The sequence below is a fragment of the Pithys albifrons genome, chromosome 21, assembly GCF_047495875.1.
Source record: "Pithys albifrons albifrons isolate INPA30051 chromosome 21, PitAlb_v1, whole genome shotgun sequence".
NCBI classification, from domain to species: domain Eukaryota; kingdom Metazoa; phylum Chordata; class Aves; order Passeriformes; family Thamnophilidae; genus Pithys; species Pithys albifrons.
Genome location: NC_092478.1, coordinates 2,183,823 through 2,200,917, shown reverse-complemented (window position 1 = coordinate 2,200,917; position 17,095 = coordinate 2,183,823). Strand labels below are relative to the sequence as shown.

Genomic DNA, 17,095 nt, shown 5'->3' with positions numbered 1-17,095 from the left:
CCTTTTATCTCGGCGCGAAGCTCAAGCGTTCTTGGCACGTGCGGGTCCGGGAAATTGCCATTTTCCAGCCCAGAATTGAAGACGGGCTGTCCCCCGAGCGTGACTCGAGTCACCAAACAGCCCTGGCAATGCGTGACTGCAGCCCGGTTGGGACAGCCTGCCCTCTCCCTGGGGAGCAACTCCTTAAGTTTATTTTCTCTGAGTTCAGATTTACGTTCTTTATGTTCAGATTTATTTTCTTTGAGTCCAGACTGATGTTCTTTGAGTCCAGACTGATGTTCTTTGAGTCCAGACTGATGTTCTTTGAGTTCAGACTGATGTTCTTTGAGTTCAGATTGATGCTCTTTGAGTTCAGAATGATGTTCTTTGAGTCCAGACTGATGCTGAGTTCAGATTGATGTTCTTTGAGTCCAGACTGATGCTGAGTTCAGACTGATGTTCTTTGAGTCCAGACTGATGCTCTTTGAGTCCAGACTGATGTTCTTTGAGTCCAGACTGATGCTCTTTGAGTCCAGACTGATGTTCGTTGAGTTCAGACTGATGTTCTTTGAGTCCAGACTGATGTTCTTTGAGTTCAGATTGATGCTCTTTGAGTCCAGCCTGATGTTCTCTGAGCCCACGGCCGCTGCCCCCGTGCCCCCCGTCCAGCCCTGCCCACCCGCCTTCTGCCCCGCCGGACGCCGCTCCCGACCCCGGAGGTGGACCCGGATGCCGAAGGCGGATCCCGGAGCCGGAACCGAAGCCGGGCCCGGATGCCGAGGGGGCCGCGCTCGCCCCCTCCCGTCGCGGCGGACCCGACGGGCGCACATGGCGCTGTACAGCGCGGCCGCCGCGGTGCTGGCGGGGCTGGAGAGCGGCCAGGGCGGCCTCAAGAGCCTCGTGTACAACAGCGGCTTCCCGGTGGGGACGGGGGAGCGCGGGGGACGGGAGGGTGGGAGCCGGGGAAGGGGCTGAGGCCCGGGGGGCACTCCCGGTGCCGCTCCCGGTGCCGCTGACCCGCGGCCGCCCCGCAGCATGTCCGGCAGCTGTACGCGCTCGTGTCCGAGACCCTCCGCTACGCGCCGGTGCTGCAGAAACTCCTGGATGGCGCCGCGTTGCTGCAGGCCGAGAAGAAGCTGCAGCCGCAGCTGGCCAAGGTACGCAAGGGGCGAGGGGTCCCTGGGGCCGGGATGTCCTTGAGGCCGGGATGTCCCAGGAGTCGGGATGTCCCCGGACCGGGATGTCCCAGGAGTCGCGATGTCCCAGGAGTCGGGATGTCCCCGTAACCAGCATGTCCCCGGGGCTGGGATGTCCCGAAGCCGCGGGGTCCCTGGGGCCAGAATGTCCCTGGAGCCGCCGTGTCCCAGGATGATGTCCCCGGGGCCGGGATGTCCCAGGAGTCGGGATGCTCCTGGGGCCATCATGTCTCCGGGCAGGGATGTGCCAGGATTCGCGATGTCCCCGGGCCGGGATGTGCCAGGAGTCGCGATGTCCCCGGGCCGGGATGTCCCGGGGGCTCACGCCGTGCCCTCCCCGCAGGTGCTGGTGTACGACCTGCTCTTCGGCAAAGGGCTCAAGTGCGGGGGCCGCTGGAAGGCGCTGGCCCGGCGGCACCGGGCGCGGCTGGAGGCCGAGCTGGCCCGGCTGAAGGTGCGGCACAAGGTGAGCCGCAACGAGGACCTGCTGGCCCCGGAGCAGGCGGCGAGTGCCGCGGGTGAGTGGGCTCGGGGCTGGGTGGGCACCACGTGCTGGGAGGAGCCCTGCAGGGGCTGTGTCTGACCCGCCTGGCCCCCCACAGCCTCCCAGTTGCCGCGCTACGTCCGGGTCAACACCCTGAAGACTTGTGTGGATGATGTGATCGACTTCTTCAAGCGCCAGGGATACTCTTACCTGGGCAAGGCAGCCAGGTGAGGGGTTCGTTCTGCTCTCCTGCCTTACCTGGGGTGTCTGCAAGTGGCAAGGGCTTGGGATGAGGGCCAGTGGATTGAAGGGTTGTTGGTACTGGTGCTGAGAGTGGCTGGGTTGGGATTTCCATCACCCCACACTCTTAGTTTCTGCCTCTCCAGGTGCTGGCTGGAGCTGGGGAGGAGCTGTGGGATGAGGGCTCTGCTGTGGGCATGGTGAGCCAGGACTGTGTGTATTTATCTCCCTGTGTCTCATGGGCAGCGTGGAGGAGCTGAGGGCCCTCTCTGGAAAGAAGTTCTTGCTGGATCTTCATCTCCCGGAGCTGCTGGTTTTCCCTCCACAGACAGACCTCCATGACAACCTGCTGTACACTTCAGGACACATAATTCTGCAGGACAAGGTGGGGCAACTGGGGAACAGGAGGCTGCAGGGGTGGGAAAAGCATTGATGGGGTGGAGGGTCAGCTCCATTCACTAAGTCTGGGAATTGCTGCAGCGCTTCAGTCTGAGCAGAAACTGAGTGCAGCCTTCCCTGGGGCTTTGCTTCCATAGCCTGTAGGTTTGGGGTGAATTCCTGGGGACCAGCAACTGGGAGGAGCACGGGGCTGTGGTCTGGGCAAGGCTTTCAGTGTAGGGTGGTGGCGGCCTTGGCCCTGTGTCACTGTGGTCCCTGTGACCCTGCAGTGTCAGCCGTGCCCTGAGGAGGAGCTGTGATGTTGCTGCCCACCCTTCTCATGGGTTTTGCCCTCTTGCAGGCCAGCTGCCTCCCTGCCTTCCTGCTCAGCCCTGCTGCTGGCTCCCACGTCATCGATGCCTGTGCTGCCCCTGGGAACAAGACCAGCCACCTGGCTGCCATCCTGAAGAACAAGGGGTGAGGGTGTGTGGGGGTGGAGGGAGGGGGAAAGGTGGCCCTGATCCCTCTGAGCCCACAGAGAGCATGAGGAGGGCAGGAAGAGCTGCAGCTTAGCATCCTGCTGCAAAACCTCAGGTGAGCTAGTGGCTCTGACAGTGCTGGGCTGCTGGAAGCACCTGAGGGGATGTGAAGTCACGCAGGGATTCACTCCCAGCTCCTGACCACGGCTGTGCTCTGTACTCCTGTTGGGGGGTGGGGATCAGCTCCCAGACTGTGCCCCCTGGTGCCTGTGGGTTCACAGGGCTGGGTGACATGTTCATGCCTCCTTTGGGCACCGGGCTCTGCCTTTCAGCCAGATCTTTGCCTTTGATGTGGACCCCAAGCGCGTGGCCACCATGAACACGCTGCTGGCACGGGCAGGGGTCACCGGCTGCCAGCTGGCCCAGCAGGACTTCCTGACGGTGGACCCTGGAGACCCCAAGTACAGCAGGGTGACCCATATCCTCCTCGACCCATCCTGCAGTGGCTCAGGTAACACCTGGGACTGCAGCTGCTCCCCTGGGGCTGGGCGGGGGGTGTGCAGCCCCCGGGTGACAGTTCCTGCCCCGCAGGGATGGTGACCCGGGCGCCAGGGGAGGAGGCGGCCCCGAGTGCCGAGCGGCTGCAGGCGCTGGCCGGGTTCCAGCGCCGGGTCCTGAGCCATGCCCTGAACTTCCCGGCCCTGCAGCGCCTGGTCTACTCCACCTGCTCCGTGCACCGGGAGGAGAACGAGGATGTGGTGCAGGCTGTGCTGCAGGAGCGGGGCTCAGCCTTCAGGTGGGTCTGCTTGGGGAGCTCCAGGGGGTTTTGGGCAGGGTTTGGTGCTGACCCCTGTCCCACTCCGCAGGCTGGTGACCACATTCCCATCCTGGCCCTGCCGAGGACTCGGTGCCTTCCCTGGAGCAGAGAGCTGCCTCCGTGCTTCCCCTGCTGAGACCCTCACCCACGGCTTCTTCGTGGCTGTGCTGGAGCGGTGTGAGGAAGGGGCTGATGCCCCCAGGTGAGAGGAGGGTACTGAGGGGCACCCAGGCCAGGGTGTGAGGGGAGCTGGAGGGGTCTGTCCATGGAGGGTGCAGCACAGTGAGCAGCTGTGGCACTGTGGGTGAGTGGCTCAGGTTGTTTGCTCTTTGTCTGCAGCTCCCTGCCTGTGGCAGATGAGGAGAATCCACAGCCCAGAGAGCAAACAGAGCCAGGAGCAGCTCCCAAGAAGAGGAAAAGGAAAAAGCAGCGAGTGAAAGAGTGAAACAATTTTCTGGACTGCCCCCTGCCCAGCTGGGGCCACAGGGAACACTCCTAGTGCCTGGACACAAGTCAAGCTTTGTGCCAGCTGCAGCTGCAGTGGGAAATTTGTAACCCCTGGAACTGAGTGCCAGCCCTGGAGTCTCCCCAGTGCCAGGGAGGGAGAACTGGTCACCCAGGACTGCCCCTTGCAGCCAACCCCTCTCAGGTGTGCCCCAAAGGCAACCCCTCCTCTGCACCCTGCAGGGCTGGGGTGCTCCAGCTGGATTAAGGGTGTGGTTTTATCATGTTACCCCCCTCCCCAAAAATCCTGACCCCAGCTGATGTGGAGCTTTGAAAAAGCCTTTGTAGAAATGAAGCAGAATAAAGTTTCTCTTTTCTCCACTGTCTTTTCCAGCTTGTTTGTGCAGTCCTGCCCCAAAACTGCCACTGCTCATAGCAGAGGCAAAATGAGTGGAAAAGAGGTGAAATTAATAATAATCCTTTCCCTGCACCTGTCTTTGAACAGCAGAAGCAAGAACACATGAGCCAGAGTGTGCTGGAAAGTAGAAGTTGAACCCCACTTGCATCACCTTTGCCCTGTTCAGCCCCTGGAATGGCACACAGGCACAGCCATGTGAACACAGTCGTTTTATTTTAAACCAGGGACATAAGAAGCAAGGAAACAAAAACTGCACATTCACACTAAAATCCTCATCAGCCACACCAGGAATGATCCAAGTCTTTCAGTCAGTTAAAACCCAGCCTCCCCCCAGGCACAAGGGGCTCTCCCAGCAGGGGCTGTGTGGCAAGGAAGGGACAGCCTGGCTCCTCACAGGGCTGGGGGTGTGGGACTACAGGGTGCCCTCACCTTATCCTTGCTCATACCTATCTCCCTCTGGCACACAGGCCTTGCTGGAGCTGACCTGGCCAAACCCTGGCACCCTGGAGGACATCATCCTGCCCAGGGCAGAGGGAGGGACCCCCAGGGTCAGTCTTGGTGAGCGTTAACCCTGTCCCAGCTGCTTTCTCAAACCCCAAGGACACATTTTGCCAGCCTGGCTGTTCTCATCCAGAACTGGCCCCTGCCAGCACCTGCAGGTCCTTTGTGTCCCCTCTGTGCCACACAGAGCTTGTCACTGGCCCCTCCTGCCAGGAGAGACACCCTGTCCCTGGCACTCAGCACCGTAACATGAGAGCTCCTGCTCATCATCCTTAGAGAAATAATTAAAAAAAAAGAAAAAAGTTTAGTCACATTCACATACATCACATTTAAAAGGAAGGGGAGCATGGCAGAGCCCACAGGATGCAGCTGCCTTTCCCAGCACAGCCTGTTCCCGTGGGCACAGCCGGGATGGCAACAGCTAAACACTAACAGCTGGCAACCTCACTGAACCAAGCTTGAAGGAATTTGAAGGCAATTTAGCTTAAATATAAAAATAAATTTTTATTTTGTTAAAAAACGTTTAAATATTTGTAATTTTTTTTGTCTTTTTTTTCTTGCTTTTTTTTTTTAATTTAGACCTCAGCAGACACACACACTCACACGGCTCGGAGAGTAAAAACCTGGCAGCAGAGCACTCCTGGGAATGGGGTGCCCGTCCCTCACCTGCAGCAGGGCAGGAGGTGGCACTTGGGTGACCCCCCAGCTCTGGCAGTCTCTTCCCACAAAGCTCTCAGGCAGGGAAGGGTGGGATCCCGGGACAGGGGAGGCAGCACCGCAGCTCCTCAGAGCTGGAGAAACCCAAAGGGAGGGGGACAAGCTAAAAAGAAACAGTTTGGATTTGGAATTAGGTGGGGAGAACCCATCCCCTCTGGACTCCTGTGAGCAGCTCCAGAGCCCCCAAGGTGGGGAAGGGGCACCAGAAGAGAGGGGAAGGAAGGGGAGAGACTGCCAGGGTTGGAACCCCCTGGCCCAGCTGCCTTTCAGTCACGACATGGAAGGGACAACTCCCCAGCACGAGCAGCCACGCAGTGATGCTACTGTCAACACCCAATTAGCTGGGGCACGTCCCCCCCCAGGGACTGGTGCCCCCCAAAAAAGAAACTCCAAACAGCAAATCCGGCATAACCAACATGCCGCCACACACACGGTTCAGCTCTTCCTCCAAACTCGATTCAGTGAGCGCAGAACGGGAGCACGGATAAAGCAGGACAGGGGGAGCAGGGGGGGACAGCCCACAGCCCCACGGAGCAGCGGGATGGGACAGGGCTGGGGGGATCCCCATCCTCACCCCGTGCCTCCAGCACTTGTCCCGGGATATGGCGTGTCCTCGGCTGGGGGTGACAGGTCACAGCGAGGGGTGTCACTCAGCTGCAGCCATGCTTGTCACCCACGGCAGTGGGACAGCACCAGGCTGGCACCAAGCCCGGCTGCAGGGATGGGAGCGCGTTCACCAGGCCACAGGATGAACAAGGGGAAAGGTTTTGGGACCTGGTGAAGACGGTGCCCCTTGGCAGCCTGGAACTGCAGCACATGCCCAGCCAGGCTCCAAGCAGGACACAGCCACAGGGCTGGCAGAGGGCTGGGGAGGGGCACAGAACAGCTAGAAGAAGCAAATGGGGGGAAAATTTACACGTTATTAAACATGGCAAAATAAAGTGAGGGAGGGAACATTGTGGATATGTACAGAGGTTTGTCCAGCCTTGGCTCTGAACTGTTCAAGTAACGAGAGTTTGGTTTGTCCTGTCCCAGCCCAGGCGCTGCCAACCTGGCACCGTCTCTGGTGGGCGTTGGGGACGGGGCCTGGTCCCACCATGGGGCCAGCTCCAGCCTGGAGCCCCCCACACGTGGGCCAGAGGGGCCCAGCAGCAGCAGGGTTACTTTTTGCGGGTGTGCTGCCTCCGTGCCTGCAGCCGCTGGCGAGCGCCCATCTTGGATCCTGCCCCGATGGAGAAGGTGGGGGTGGAGGAACCTGGAAGCAAGAAGGTTGCTCAGGTGTCTGCAGCCTCATGGGCAGCATGATCCCAACCCCAGGAACAGTGTGATCCCCACAGCAGGTTTGGGGTCTCCCAGAGCCCAGAAGGTACCACCCAAGCCAGCTCTCAGGACAGAGCTGGTCCTGCCGCTGTCCCCAGCCTGAGGGGACACTGTGATCCATGAGCCCCCATGGCTGGAGCACCACCTCACTCCTTACCAAAGGACGAGCTGACTCCTCCAAAGCCTGAGGCAGGAGTGCTGGGTGTCCTGAAGGAAAGGGTGCTGCTTCCACTGCCCACAGCTCCTGGGACGGGCGTGCTCTGCCCAAAGGTGGGTGCAGGAGTTCCTGCAAAGCAACAGGTCACTGTGAGTCATGGCTGGCAAACAAAGAAGAGCCTCTGGGAGCCAGTGGTACCCAGGAGGCACAGGACTGAAGCATCACAGTGCGACTCCCAGGACCAACCTCTGCTCCTGAAAAGCCCTTTTAATACCAAAGTTACACTCTCTCAGTAGTCCTGGGCTCTCCTGGCAATCCCTGGGCTGTCATGCCAGCGAGGCTGCACAGAAGGATTTGCCAAGGAGGAATAAAGGCCTCTGTCTTTCTACATCAAGCAGCTGCTCAGCATGAGTTTCAGTTCTGTGGGAGCTGGGATGGCCCAGCCTGGGTGTGAAATGTTAGGGAGACCCTGAGAGTGAGGACAAAGAGATGGCAGTGACTGGCTGGCAGCTTTCCTGCTTGCCAAGGAGCTCCAGGTGGCTGTTAGGGACCAGCACAACCCTGGCTCCTGTAGGACACTTGGCTGGGGATAGAGCTGGGGAGCAGGTGCCTTCAGAAGGGCCAAGGAGCAGAATTTAAGGATTCCCCTCCACCACTGAGGGCTGGGGTCCTTGGACAAGGAGTGATGGAAGTACCAACCCTTTGCACAGCAAGGCTTTGCACAGCAGGAGCACCAGACTCTCCAGGGCTGTGAAGCCTGGCAAGGTCCATCAGGAATGTTGCTGACCCCAAGACTGCCTATTTGTGGACATGACAAGGAATGCCCTCTAGTGACACGACAAGGAGTAACAGGTTCAAACTGAATGGGAACATTCAGGTTATGTATATGGAAGAGACTCAGCTGAGAAGGCGGTGAGGCCCCACCACAGGTTGGGCAGAGAAGCTGTGGCTGCCCAATCCCTGGAAGTGTCCAAGGCCAGGCTGGACAGGGCTTGGATTAACGTGGTCTAGAGGAAGGTGTTCCTGCCCATGGCAGGGGATTGGAACAATATGACCTCTAAGGTGCCTTCCAACCCAAACCATTCCATGATGACTCACCTCCGAATGCAGGCTTGCTGTTGGGGGTGCTGTTCATGGTGAAGGCGAAGGGGGTGCTCTGGCCCGGCGCCCCCAGCGTGCTCTGCTGCAGGGAGGAGCCGAAGGGCGTTGCCGCCGGGGCCGCCCCGCTCTGCCCAGCCCCAAAGCTGAAGCCCACGGCTGGGGAGCCGCTGCTGAGGCCTGACGTGCCCATCCCGAAGGCACCGGCAGAGGGGCCTGGCTGGGTGGTGGCCCCGAAGGTGAAGGGAGATGGGTTGGTGCCAAACACGGTGGCGCCGGTGCTGCTGCTCGTGGTCTGGGTGGTGGCACCGAAGCTGGATGTGGTGGAGGTGGCTGTTCCAAAAGAGAACACCGAGGTGGTGGTGCCGAACGCTGCCTGGGCGCTGGTTGTGCCGAAGGCTGGCTGGGCACTGCTGCCAAATGCTGCTGGAGCTGCCGATTGTGCCTGGGGAGCTCCAAAACTGAACTGGGGAGCGAAGCTGACAGGGCCAGCAGCGGGTTTGCTGGCGGGCACCTGGCACTCGGCAGCCCCGGTGCTGAAGGTGGGCAGGCTCCCAGTGCTCGGGTACGGCGGCGGCGGCTTCGTGCCAGCGCTGAAGGGGCTGCCAAAGGCTGAAACAGACGAGCCAAACGTCAGCGGTGCTTGAGCTGTGGTGGCTGGGGCAGAGGTGGTGCTGCCAAATATGCTAAAGCCTGTGGTGGAAGCAGCAGCTGTGGAGTTTGAAGGTGCCTGACCAAAGGCAGAGCCTCCCGGGACAGTAGCAGTGGTGGTGGCAGTGGCTGTGGCTGGAGGTGGCTTCCCGAACTGGAAGATGGGCCCTGGGGTGGCAAAGCTGGTTTCTGTGCTGGGAGCAGAGCTGGCCGGGACCCCAAACAGGAAGGGCTGCGCTGCACTGGTGGAGGTGGCTGCGGTGACGGTGACGGTCAGGCTGGAGGCGGAGCTGGTGGAGGCAGGTGGGGTCAGTCCAAAGCTGAAGACAGGTTTAATGGTGGCATTTGTGGAGGAGCTCTGGGTGGTGGCAGTTGTAGCTGCAGTGGTGAAGATGATGTTGGGAAGACCCGCGAATACCGGCGCAGGCGAGGAGGCTCCTGGCCGCTCCGGGGCTGCCTGTGCCGTTGGTTTGAAGGCAAAAGGAGAGACTTTTGCTGGAGACGAAGCTGTGGTGACACTGCCGAAGATGGGCTTGAACATGGTGGTGGTGGAGGATGCTGAGGAAGGGCCTGAGCTCGCAGACACGGTGGCCGTGGTGGAGGTGACAGCCGTGCAGGCTGCTGTGCTCTTGCTCTTTGGCACAGCACCAAAGATGGGTTTGAAGATGGGGCTGGGCATGGCAGTGGTCGTGGTGGGCGCAGCAGTGGCCGTGGTGGGCACAGCAGTGGCCGTGGTGGGCACAGCAGTGGCCGTGGTGGGCACAGCAGTGGCCACAGTTGCTGCTGGCTCGCTGGCAGGAGGGGTGTTCAGCATTCCAAACAGGATGCTTGGTTTTGGGAAAGACGGAGGCTTGCTGGGGGTCTGACCCAGCTCAGTGAACGCAGTAGGTGCAAGGCTGCTGGGGGACTGCACTCCCAGGGCAGAGGGGACAGTGGGGGCAGGTGTGCTCAACACGGGCACAGGCTTGGTGTCAGCAGAGGTGGCAGGCAGAGAGCTCGACTCCAGTGACACTGCAGGAGCCAGTGGCTGTGCAGCTGATGGAAGTGGTTGGGGTGCTGCTGCAGCTCCAGTGGAGTCTGGAAAAGGGGAGAGAGCTTATTTAGGGATAGAGGGGCATCTACAGACAGTCTACCCTTCTGCCAGGAACCCACCTGCTGGTGCAAAGGCTCCCAGAGCAGCACCCACCACACCCAGCCTTCCATACTTACCAGAGCCCTCTAGCAGGACCAGGGGCTTGGTGTCCCCAAATGTGCCCCCTCAAGAAGACCTGCTTGCCAGCTCCACTTCCAGAGGAGCATTTGAGCAGGGAGTTTTGTCACCTGCCTCACAGAGGCAACGTGGAGCTCCTGCTGTGACTGCCTGGCTCTGCTGGAATCCCACTCTGCTGACCCTCCTCCTCACCTGGTGCTGCTGTGGGTACAGCCTGGCTGCTCTGCATCTTCTTCAGGCTGTCCAGGAGCGAGTTGCTGGCTGGGGCAGGAGCTGTGGAGGCAGGTGCAGGCCCTGGGGAGGTCACGGCGAACGCCAGCGGCTTGGACACCGGAGTTGTCTCTGCAGTGGTGCTGGGGACTGCATCTATGGGAAAGGAGCAAGGAATCAGAATCCATGACTGGCTCTGGGCAACAAACCCTTAGCAGAGCTTCTCCAGTGGGCAGGGAAACCACACCAACACCCCACAGCCCTGGGGAACTTCACCCAGCACCCCAGGGACACTGGGGCATGAGAACTCCTCACTGAAGGCACCAAGAGCATCCCCAGACACGAGGCAGGACAGACCCAGGAGCTTCCCCAGCCTGTGCTACGGACACCCCACTGCCCTGCCAGCACTGTGTTTGCTCAGCCCACCCTCTGTGTTCCCAGCCTGCCCTTACCAGCCTTATCCTCCAAGACACTGTTGAACCACTGCAGCATTGCCTTCTTCTCCGCATCCAGGTCCTCCGAGGTGATGGAGTAGCCCAGCTGAGGCGGCGGGGGCTGCCAAGAGAGAGCAGCAGCAGCTTAGCTCCTTCCCAGGGAAGCGGGCAGAGCCTCTGAAGGTGTGCTGGCGACTGGCTGTGGCGAGCCCCGTGAAGCAGCTGGTCCTGCCGCAGCTACCGCGGAGCTCTGGTCCCCAACTCCGGTGGGCCCCCGGCGTGGCACTGAGGGCACGGCAGGCCTTCCCCAGGCCATTACCTGGTCCGGCAGCAGGCGGCACAACCACGCACAGCCCACCAGACACTGGGGCTGGGGAGAGCGTCACTTCCCACTCGGCCAAGGACGGGGCCTCCTTCCTGAGGGCAGGCAGGTCAGTGTCCCCCCAGCCCTGCAGAAATTGCAGTGAGCACATTCTATTGCCAGAGCGGGGCCAAAGGGGCTGTGAGACAGCGACGTACCAGCACCAGCTGGTCCCCGCGGAGAGACGACAGCAACGGGATCTTCCGCTTGCGCTTCCCACTGCTCCCCGGCGCCGACGGCGGGCTCAGGGAATTCTGCTTCTTCCACACAGGCGACTCCGCCACTACAGGAGGAGACAAGTCAGGCCCAGCTCTGGGCAGAGGTGTCTGGTTGTACTGATGGGGCTGTCCTGACTGCTCTCTGGATGGCCCATCTCAGAGGGCAGAGCCAAGGGCAAGGTTTGAAGCCAAAGACAAGGCTGTGATGCCCTGGAAGAGCAGCTGGCATCACACATCCAGGGGGCCTGTGACAAGAGCCTGTTGGGCTCCAGGGGCCAGTTATTCCATCCCAATTCCATGGATGGTCCCTGCACCACAACATGGGACCCATCTGCCATGGGCACAGAGGATTTCCCCTCCATTTTAGCTGATGAAGCATTGGAATAAGCTCAGCATGAAATATGATCAGGGCACTGCTCATACCATAGCAGGTCTTAGCCCAAGGTTGACACCTGAACCTGTGTTGGGTTAGGAGCTGGAGTTCGCCCTTGCAAGCCAGCTCCCAGGCATCTGTTAGCACCCCGACACTTTCAGCACCCCCTGATCACCTGGAAATCCCACTAGGACAGTCACAGAGGCCAGAAATGCCACTGCCTTGGGAGCATCACATATCAAGCTTCCAGGTGACCTCTCAAGCCAATTCCATTGCAGACCTCAGTTACCTCCTGTCCTGCTCTTGCTTGCACTGATGGCCCATCCAAGCCAGGTGTGGAGCCAGGGCCCAACTACACTCACCTTTCTCTGTCTGCAGCTCCTTGTCTGACTTCACTGGGGTGGAAGTGTTGGAACGATGTGGCTCCTCTTCCCTGCCCAAGCAGGAGAAAGCCAGTTAGGATCAACCCTGGGCTCAGCCCCATCCCAGGGACAAGGACGAGACTGAACACACTGAGGACTCCCACCAGCATCCCTGGTGTGTTTCTCTGCAAGACCTCAGAACAACAGCTTTGCCAGCTCCAGGCAGAGGAGCTGCTTCCTGCTCCAGACCCAGCTTGGCTTGGCCTGCACACCCTCCTCAGCATGGGTCAGCCCTGGGGATCCTGGTTGGGAGCCACTGCCCCTTGCAGGTTGGACCCACCCTGTCACCAGGTGATTGTGTCAATCAGGTGGCTGTGTCAGTTTTAGTTTTAAGCTCAGGGCCCTCTGAGCTGGGAGAGAGAAGAAAATGGGCTGTGCTCCAAAGCAGGTGCTAAAATACAACCCTGGAATTTGCTTTTGAGGAGATGGGAAAAATCGGGGCCTGTCTCTTCTCAGTGTTCCAGCAAACAGCAACCCAGGCCATGCCAATGCCATAAGGCACCATCACCTCTGCAGCAACTTGAGCCCTTAAATCTCTGACCTGGCCTGGGAGCAGGGCAGGGGTGGCACTGCAGTGTCACAAGGCAACAGGCAGGCCAATTGACACAACAAGTCTCCACACCGGTGGGTGACCCACCATCACATCTTGGAGAGGGGCCTGGACTGTCCCAGTTCCAGTGGAAAGCAGGACTTGGGCACTGGGATGGCTGGGAAGGTGACTGCTCCCTTCCCAGCTGGCATTGTGAGTGGCTGGTTACCTGGCTCTCTTGATTGGCCACTCTGGGGTTTGGGGACGAGAGGACGCTGGGCTGGACAGTGGGGACACACTCACACCACTTCTCTTCCACAGCTGGAACAGAGAGAGACACCAGCAGTAACTCAGTGTGGGGCTGGCAGGGAGCACAACACCCCCTCCCTCCTGCTGATCCCAACTCAACCCCATCACCCAGGGCTGTGCTAATGAGACCAAGGAGCCTCTCCTGCTTTCCCCCACCACTTAACTCCCCTTCCCATTTTAGGGAGCTCAATGTCTGGCCACCCCAAGCTGAATCCATGTGGGGAACAAGCAGCCTCCAGGGCCAGTCACTTCCCTGCCAGGACTTCAGAGCAGAGAGATCCCAGTGCAAGGACCAGACTCTCCCCAGTCCCAGCAAACCTCTCCCTACCACTACCTGGAACAAATCTTTCCCCACACAAACAGAGTGCCAGTGGCCATGGCTACGTGTCCCTGGCCCATCTGCAAGTCCAAGCAGGACACAAGCAGAGCTCTATCACAGTCAGCAGCAGGAACCTGGGTCAGAGCAGGAACACTCAGCTCCCACACTGCTGACTCCAGCTCAAAAGGTGTCAGTGCAGCAAAGTCTTTTTTTTCCCTTTCACCTGGATATATCCAGCTTAGTAGACTGGCCAAGGATGAGGAGGGGAGCAAAAACAGCCTCATCCTTGGTTTGGTGCAAAAGCAGCAGGACAGCTCAGCCAGGGACTCCCCAAAAAACACACAATATGTCTGCTGGGCCCACAGCCCACTGACCTCTGGGGAGGTGAGCTGAGCCACACCAGACCCAGGCCCCCAGGCACACCACTCTCCTCAGGAGCCCAGAACTAGGATTACACTGGTGATCCCAGGAACGTGTGCCTACCTGTGTGAGGCCCCTGCTGGAGCTGTAGGAGCTGGCGATGGCATTGCGGATGGAGCTGGGGATGCCACCAGCGTACGTGTTGCTGAGAGAGCTCAGGGAGGAGGTGCGGGACCTCTTGTTGGAGCAGTCGTCGGGGCAGTGTGACACGAGGCCCCTCTTCAAAGAGCCTGGCCTGCAGGGTGGGCATGAAGGCTTGGTGAGCTCCCCACTGCTCTGCCTACATGTCCTCTCCATGGAGGGCATGTGGAGGAAGGCAGTCCCACTCCTTACAGGCTTGGGAATAACCCTCAGCAGCAGCACAGCCCTGCTGTCACAGGGTGACAGACCAAAGGCACAGCCTTCTCCTGCTGTCCCCCAAAGCCAGGCTCTGTAAGCAAAACCCAAGCCCCTTTTCCAGAGCCCACAGATTTTTGCTCCTCCCATCTCCAGAGCTGATTTTGGCTTGGTGGGCACTTACTTGGGTATGAGAGAGGCGGGGGCACCGTTGGCTACCAGCGGCTCAAAGGCTGACTGCCCACTTCCACTGCTGTCGTGGCGCCTGCATGAGAAAGGGTGGAAGCCCATGGCAGAGTGGCCTCTCCCAGGCTGGGAGAGGTCCCTTTCCAGGCAGGCTCAGCACTGGGAGAGCTCAAAGCCTGTTTTTTTTCTGGCACTCAACACCCAAGGCAGTTTTTCCCCTGCTGTGGATTTTCTCTCCCCCCAAGTTTATCCTCACTGATGCTCTCCCCAAACACCAGTTGCCTGCTGGGCATAAGAAAATAAAAATCTTTGCTCAAAGCCATTATTCTAAGCCAAAATACCTCCAGAAATGAGATGCAGAGTCTCTCTGAACAGACCTGAGGTCTGAAACTCTCATCTCCAACATCTTCCTAACCAGTGCTCCCCTTTCCCACAATGATTCTGTGAGGATCTGAAGTGTGAAAGTCCCAAAGCAAACCCTGCTGTGAAGCAGAGCTGGAGGTGCTCAGGGCTGGAAGTCACTGACCTTGACTAACAAAAGCAGCAGACGGTGTCTCTTGTTTACCCTTGTGTATCACCTCCCTTTGCTAGCTCAGCTCACAGGGGAAACTGCAGAGCTTTCCAAAAGGGATGCTTCCACCTGAAGCCCTGGAGATTCCCAGTCTGCTGGAAGGCCAGGGCTGACTTAAGGACAGCCCTGCAGCAGACACCAGCACTTCCCAGCCAGGCTTCCCTAAACCACATCCCAGCCCCTCCTAAGCTCAGCCAGGCAGAGGAACACACTGGACTCACACCTAAACCACATCCCTTTGATCTCAAGGACAACAGGAGCCTCAGAGGCCTGTCTGACACAGCCCCAAGGGCTGGGTGATGGATGGGGTGTGCTTCCTCTCTGCAGTTCACTTCCCACACCACTCTTCCACCCCAGACTCCTGGTCACACCAGGCCTAGCACTCTCTGGGACACATCCCATTTGTCACCACTGGAGCGAGAGCCCCACCTGTGACCTTCCCATCACACCAGCAGTGGCTCGACCTGCTGCCTCGTTACCTTCTCTTGCTCTCCTGATCGTTCCCAAAAGTCTGGTCCTCCTCCTCCTCTTCCACAGCCCTTTTCCTGCTCTCCCTGATGGCATTCAGCACAGTCTCCTTGGCACACGGGTCGGGGCTGCTGGTGGCTGGGAAAGCCAAGGGTGAGACCAGCTGCTCCAGGCTGCGGGGCAGAGCAGAACACAGTGTTAGATTGGGATGCCTGGTCAGATTCCCATCATGGAAAGCAGAATCCATGATCTTCCGAGGTTTGGATCACACCCTCCTCCTGCCAACGGATGGGATCGGGAGTAGGAGTAGGATGCTGCTCCGGGAGCTCAGCACAGACGGCTGAGGGCTGAGAGCCGGGCTTCCCCCGGTGCGTTCCGGTATCCCCCTACGGTGATAACGGGGCTTCCCCCGTGTGTCCGTGTATCTCACTGTGCTGATTCCTCCCGGTGTATCCCAGTCCCCTCTCCACGGCTGATAACCAGGCTGCCCCGGTGTGCCCCGCTCCCCACCACGTTTGATAGCCGGTCCCCCCGGGTCCCCCCCCGGTACTCACGCCGGGGAGCGGGCGATGCCAGCGGCCGGCGGCGCGATCCTCACGGTGACGGGGCTGCGGAGCGGGCCGGCACGGCGGGCCCAGGGCGCGCCGCGGGGCGAGCCGCCCTCCCAGCGGGCGACGGGCAGGCACAGCGGCACGGCCGGGCGGGGCTGAGGCAGCGGGTACCGGCGGCGCGGGGCCTGCGGCGGGCAGCGCGGGGCCCTGCGGGGACAGAGCGCGGTCAGCGCCGCCGGGGAGGCGCGAGGGTCCCCCCGCCCGCTCCCCACATCCTCCCCACGCGCCCCCGCCCCGCTCACCCGGGCTGTGCTCGGCGCGGCGCGGCCCTGGCGGCCGGGCCGCCGTTGGCGGCGGCTTTGGCAGGCGGGCGCGGCGCGGGCGGGCCGGGCCGCATGGCGCACCAGGCGCCCGCCGCGCCCAGCGCCGCCGCGCCCAGCAGTGCGCCTCGCAGCAGCAGGCAGGCCAGGGCGAGCGCCACCGCGGCGGCCACGGCCAGCGCGGCCCTCACGGTCCCGTCCCGCCGCCCGCCCGGCCCCAGGCCCGCCATCGCCGCGCGCCCGCCGCTCCCGGCGTGCTCTGCGGGCCGGGCCGCGGGGGCGGGGCTTTTAAAGGGTGGGCGGGGCTTCACAGGGGCTTGGGCGGGGCTTGTGTGGTGGGCGGGGCTTATTACTGAGTGTAGCGCGGGTTGTGGGGGGCCTCCAAATGAGAGGGAGTGGTGGGTGTGGCTTGAGGGGTGGGCGGAGCTTTCCCGTGTGGGTGTGGCCTCTCTGGCTCCGCCCCCGTGCCCCCACCGCGGCCCCGTGACCCCCAGACCGCCCTGTCCCCTCTGTCCCCTCCCCGGCCGACCTGGGAACGCCACCTGCGGACATGGCTGTGCCATGGGCCGTCCGGCCGAGCTGGGACGGGGCAGGGACCGCGGCAGGGGCAGTGGCAGGAAGGGACAGTAACAGGGACAATGGCAGATACCGTGGCAGGGAAGAATCATGGCAGGGAGGGACAATAACAGGGACAATACAGGGACAATGGCAGGGGCAGTGGTGGAGACTGCACGAAGGGATGGAGACTGTGCACGAAGGGACAATGGCAGGGCCCATGGCAGGGACAATGGCAGGGCCCATGGCAGGGAAGGACCATGGCAAGGACAGTGGCAGGAAGGAACAGGAATGGGAATCACAGCAGGGGCAGAGCAGAGCTGTAGGGACAGACATGGCTTTCATGGGGCTTTCTGCAGGCGAGGGGTCCAGGTGGCCCTAGCAGGGCTGAGGGCCACTGGGTGCTGCCCAGGATGGGCTAACC

At 60.7% G+C, this 17,095-nt stretch overlaps 2 protein-coding genes across 2 annotated transcripts; one reads left to right on the top strand and one right to left on the bottom strand.

The window, feature by feature from the left end:
* Nucleotides 1–743: 743 nt before the first annotated feature.
* Nucleotides 744–4,398, top strand: NSUN5 (NOP2/Sun RNA methyltransferase 5). The gene is made up of 10 exons (XM_071575273.1): nt 744–900; nt 1,014–1,136; nt 1,519–1,693; nt 1,778–1,886; nt 2,146–2,284; nt 2,639–2,754; nt 3,089–3,267; nt 3,348–3,552; nt 3,623–3,775; nt 3,913–4,398. The coding sequence occupies exons 1-10, from the start codon at nt 808–810 to the stop codon at nt 4,016–4,018; spliced, it is 1,398 nt and encodes a 465-aa protein (XP_071431374.1). The 5' UTR covers nt 744–807; the 3' UTR covers nt 4,019–4,398.
* Nucleotides 4,399–4,645: 247 nt separating this feature from the next.
* Nucleotides 4,646–16,355, bottom strand: LOC139681688 (nuclear envelope pore membrane protein POM 121-like). The gene is made up of 13 exons (XM_071575270.1): nt 16,099–16,355; nt 15,800–16,003; nt 15,257–15,418; nt 14,205–14,285; nt 13,748–13,919; nt 12,866–12,957; nt 12,048–12,118; nt 11,253–11,377; nt 10,752–10,854; nt 10,282–10,455; nt 8,229–9,956; nt 7,131–7,259; nt 4,646–6,908 (listed from the first exon to the last, which is right to left on the bottom strand). The coding sequence occupies exons 1-13, from the start codon at nt 16,344–16,346 to the stop codon at nt 6,814–6,816; spliced, it is 3,384 nt and encodes a 1,127-aa protein (XP_071431371.1). The 5' UTR covers nt 16,347–16,355; the 3' UTR covers nt 4,646–6,813.
* Between the last annotated feature and the right edge of the window lie 740 nt (nt 16,356–17,095).

What these genes read in the sequence shown, in the direction of transcription:
- LOC139681688 (XM_071575270.1), bottom strand. Translation starts at nt 16,346, where the DNA reads ATGGCGGGCCTGGGGCCGGGCGGGCGGCGGGACGGGACCGTGAGGGCC. An exon ending in CCAGCAGGGGCCTCACACAG is followed by an intron (nt 12,958 to 13,747) that starts GTAGGCACACGT and finishes TCTCTGTTCCAG; the next exon opens with CTGTGGAAGAGAAGTGGTGT. An exon ending in AGGAGTCAGCTCGTCCTTTG is followed by an intron (nt 6,909 to 7,130) that starts GTAAGGAGTGAG and finishes TCTTGCTTCCAG; the next exon opens with GTTCCTCCACCCCCACCTTC.
- NSUN5 (XM_071575273.1), top strand. Translation starts at nt 808, where the DNA reads ATGGCGCTGTACAGCGCGGCCGCCGCGGTGCTGGCGGGGCTGGAGAGC. An exon ending in GCAGGCGGCGAGTGCCGCGG is followed by an intron (nt 1,694 to 1,777) that starts GTGAGTGGGCTC and finishes GGCCCCCCACAG; the next exon opens with CCTCCCAGTTGCCGCGCTAC. An exon ending in ACATAATTCTGCAGGACAAG is followed by an intron (nt 2,285 to 2,638) that starts GTGGGGCAACTG and finishes GCCCTCTTGCAG; the next exon opens with GCCAGCTGCCTCCCTGCCTT.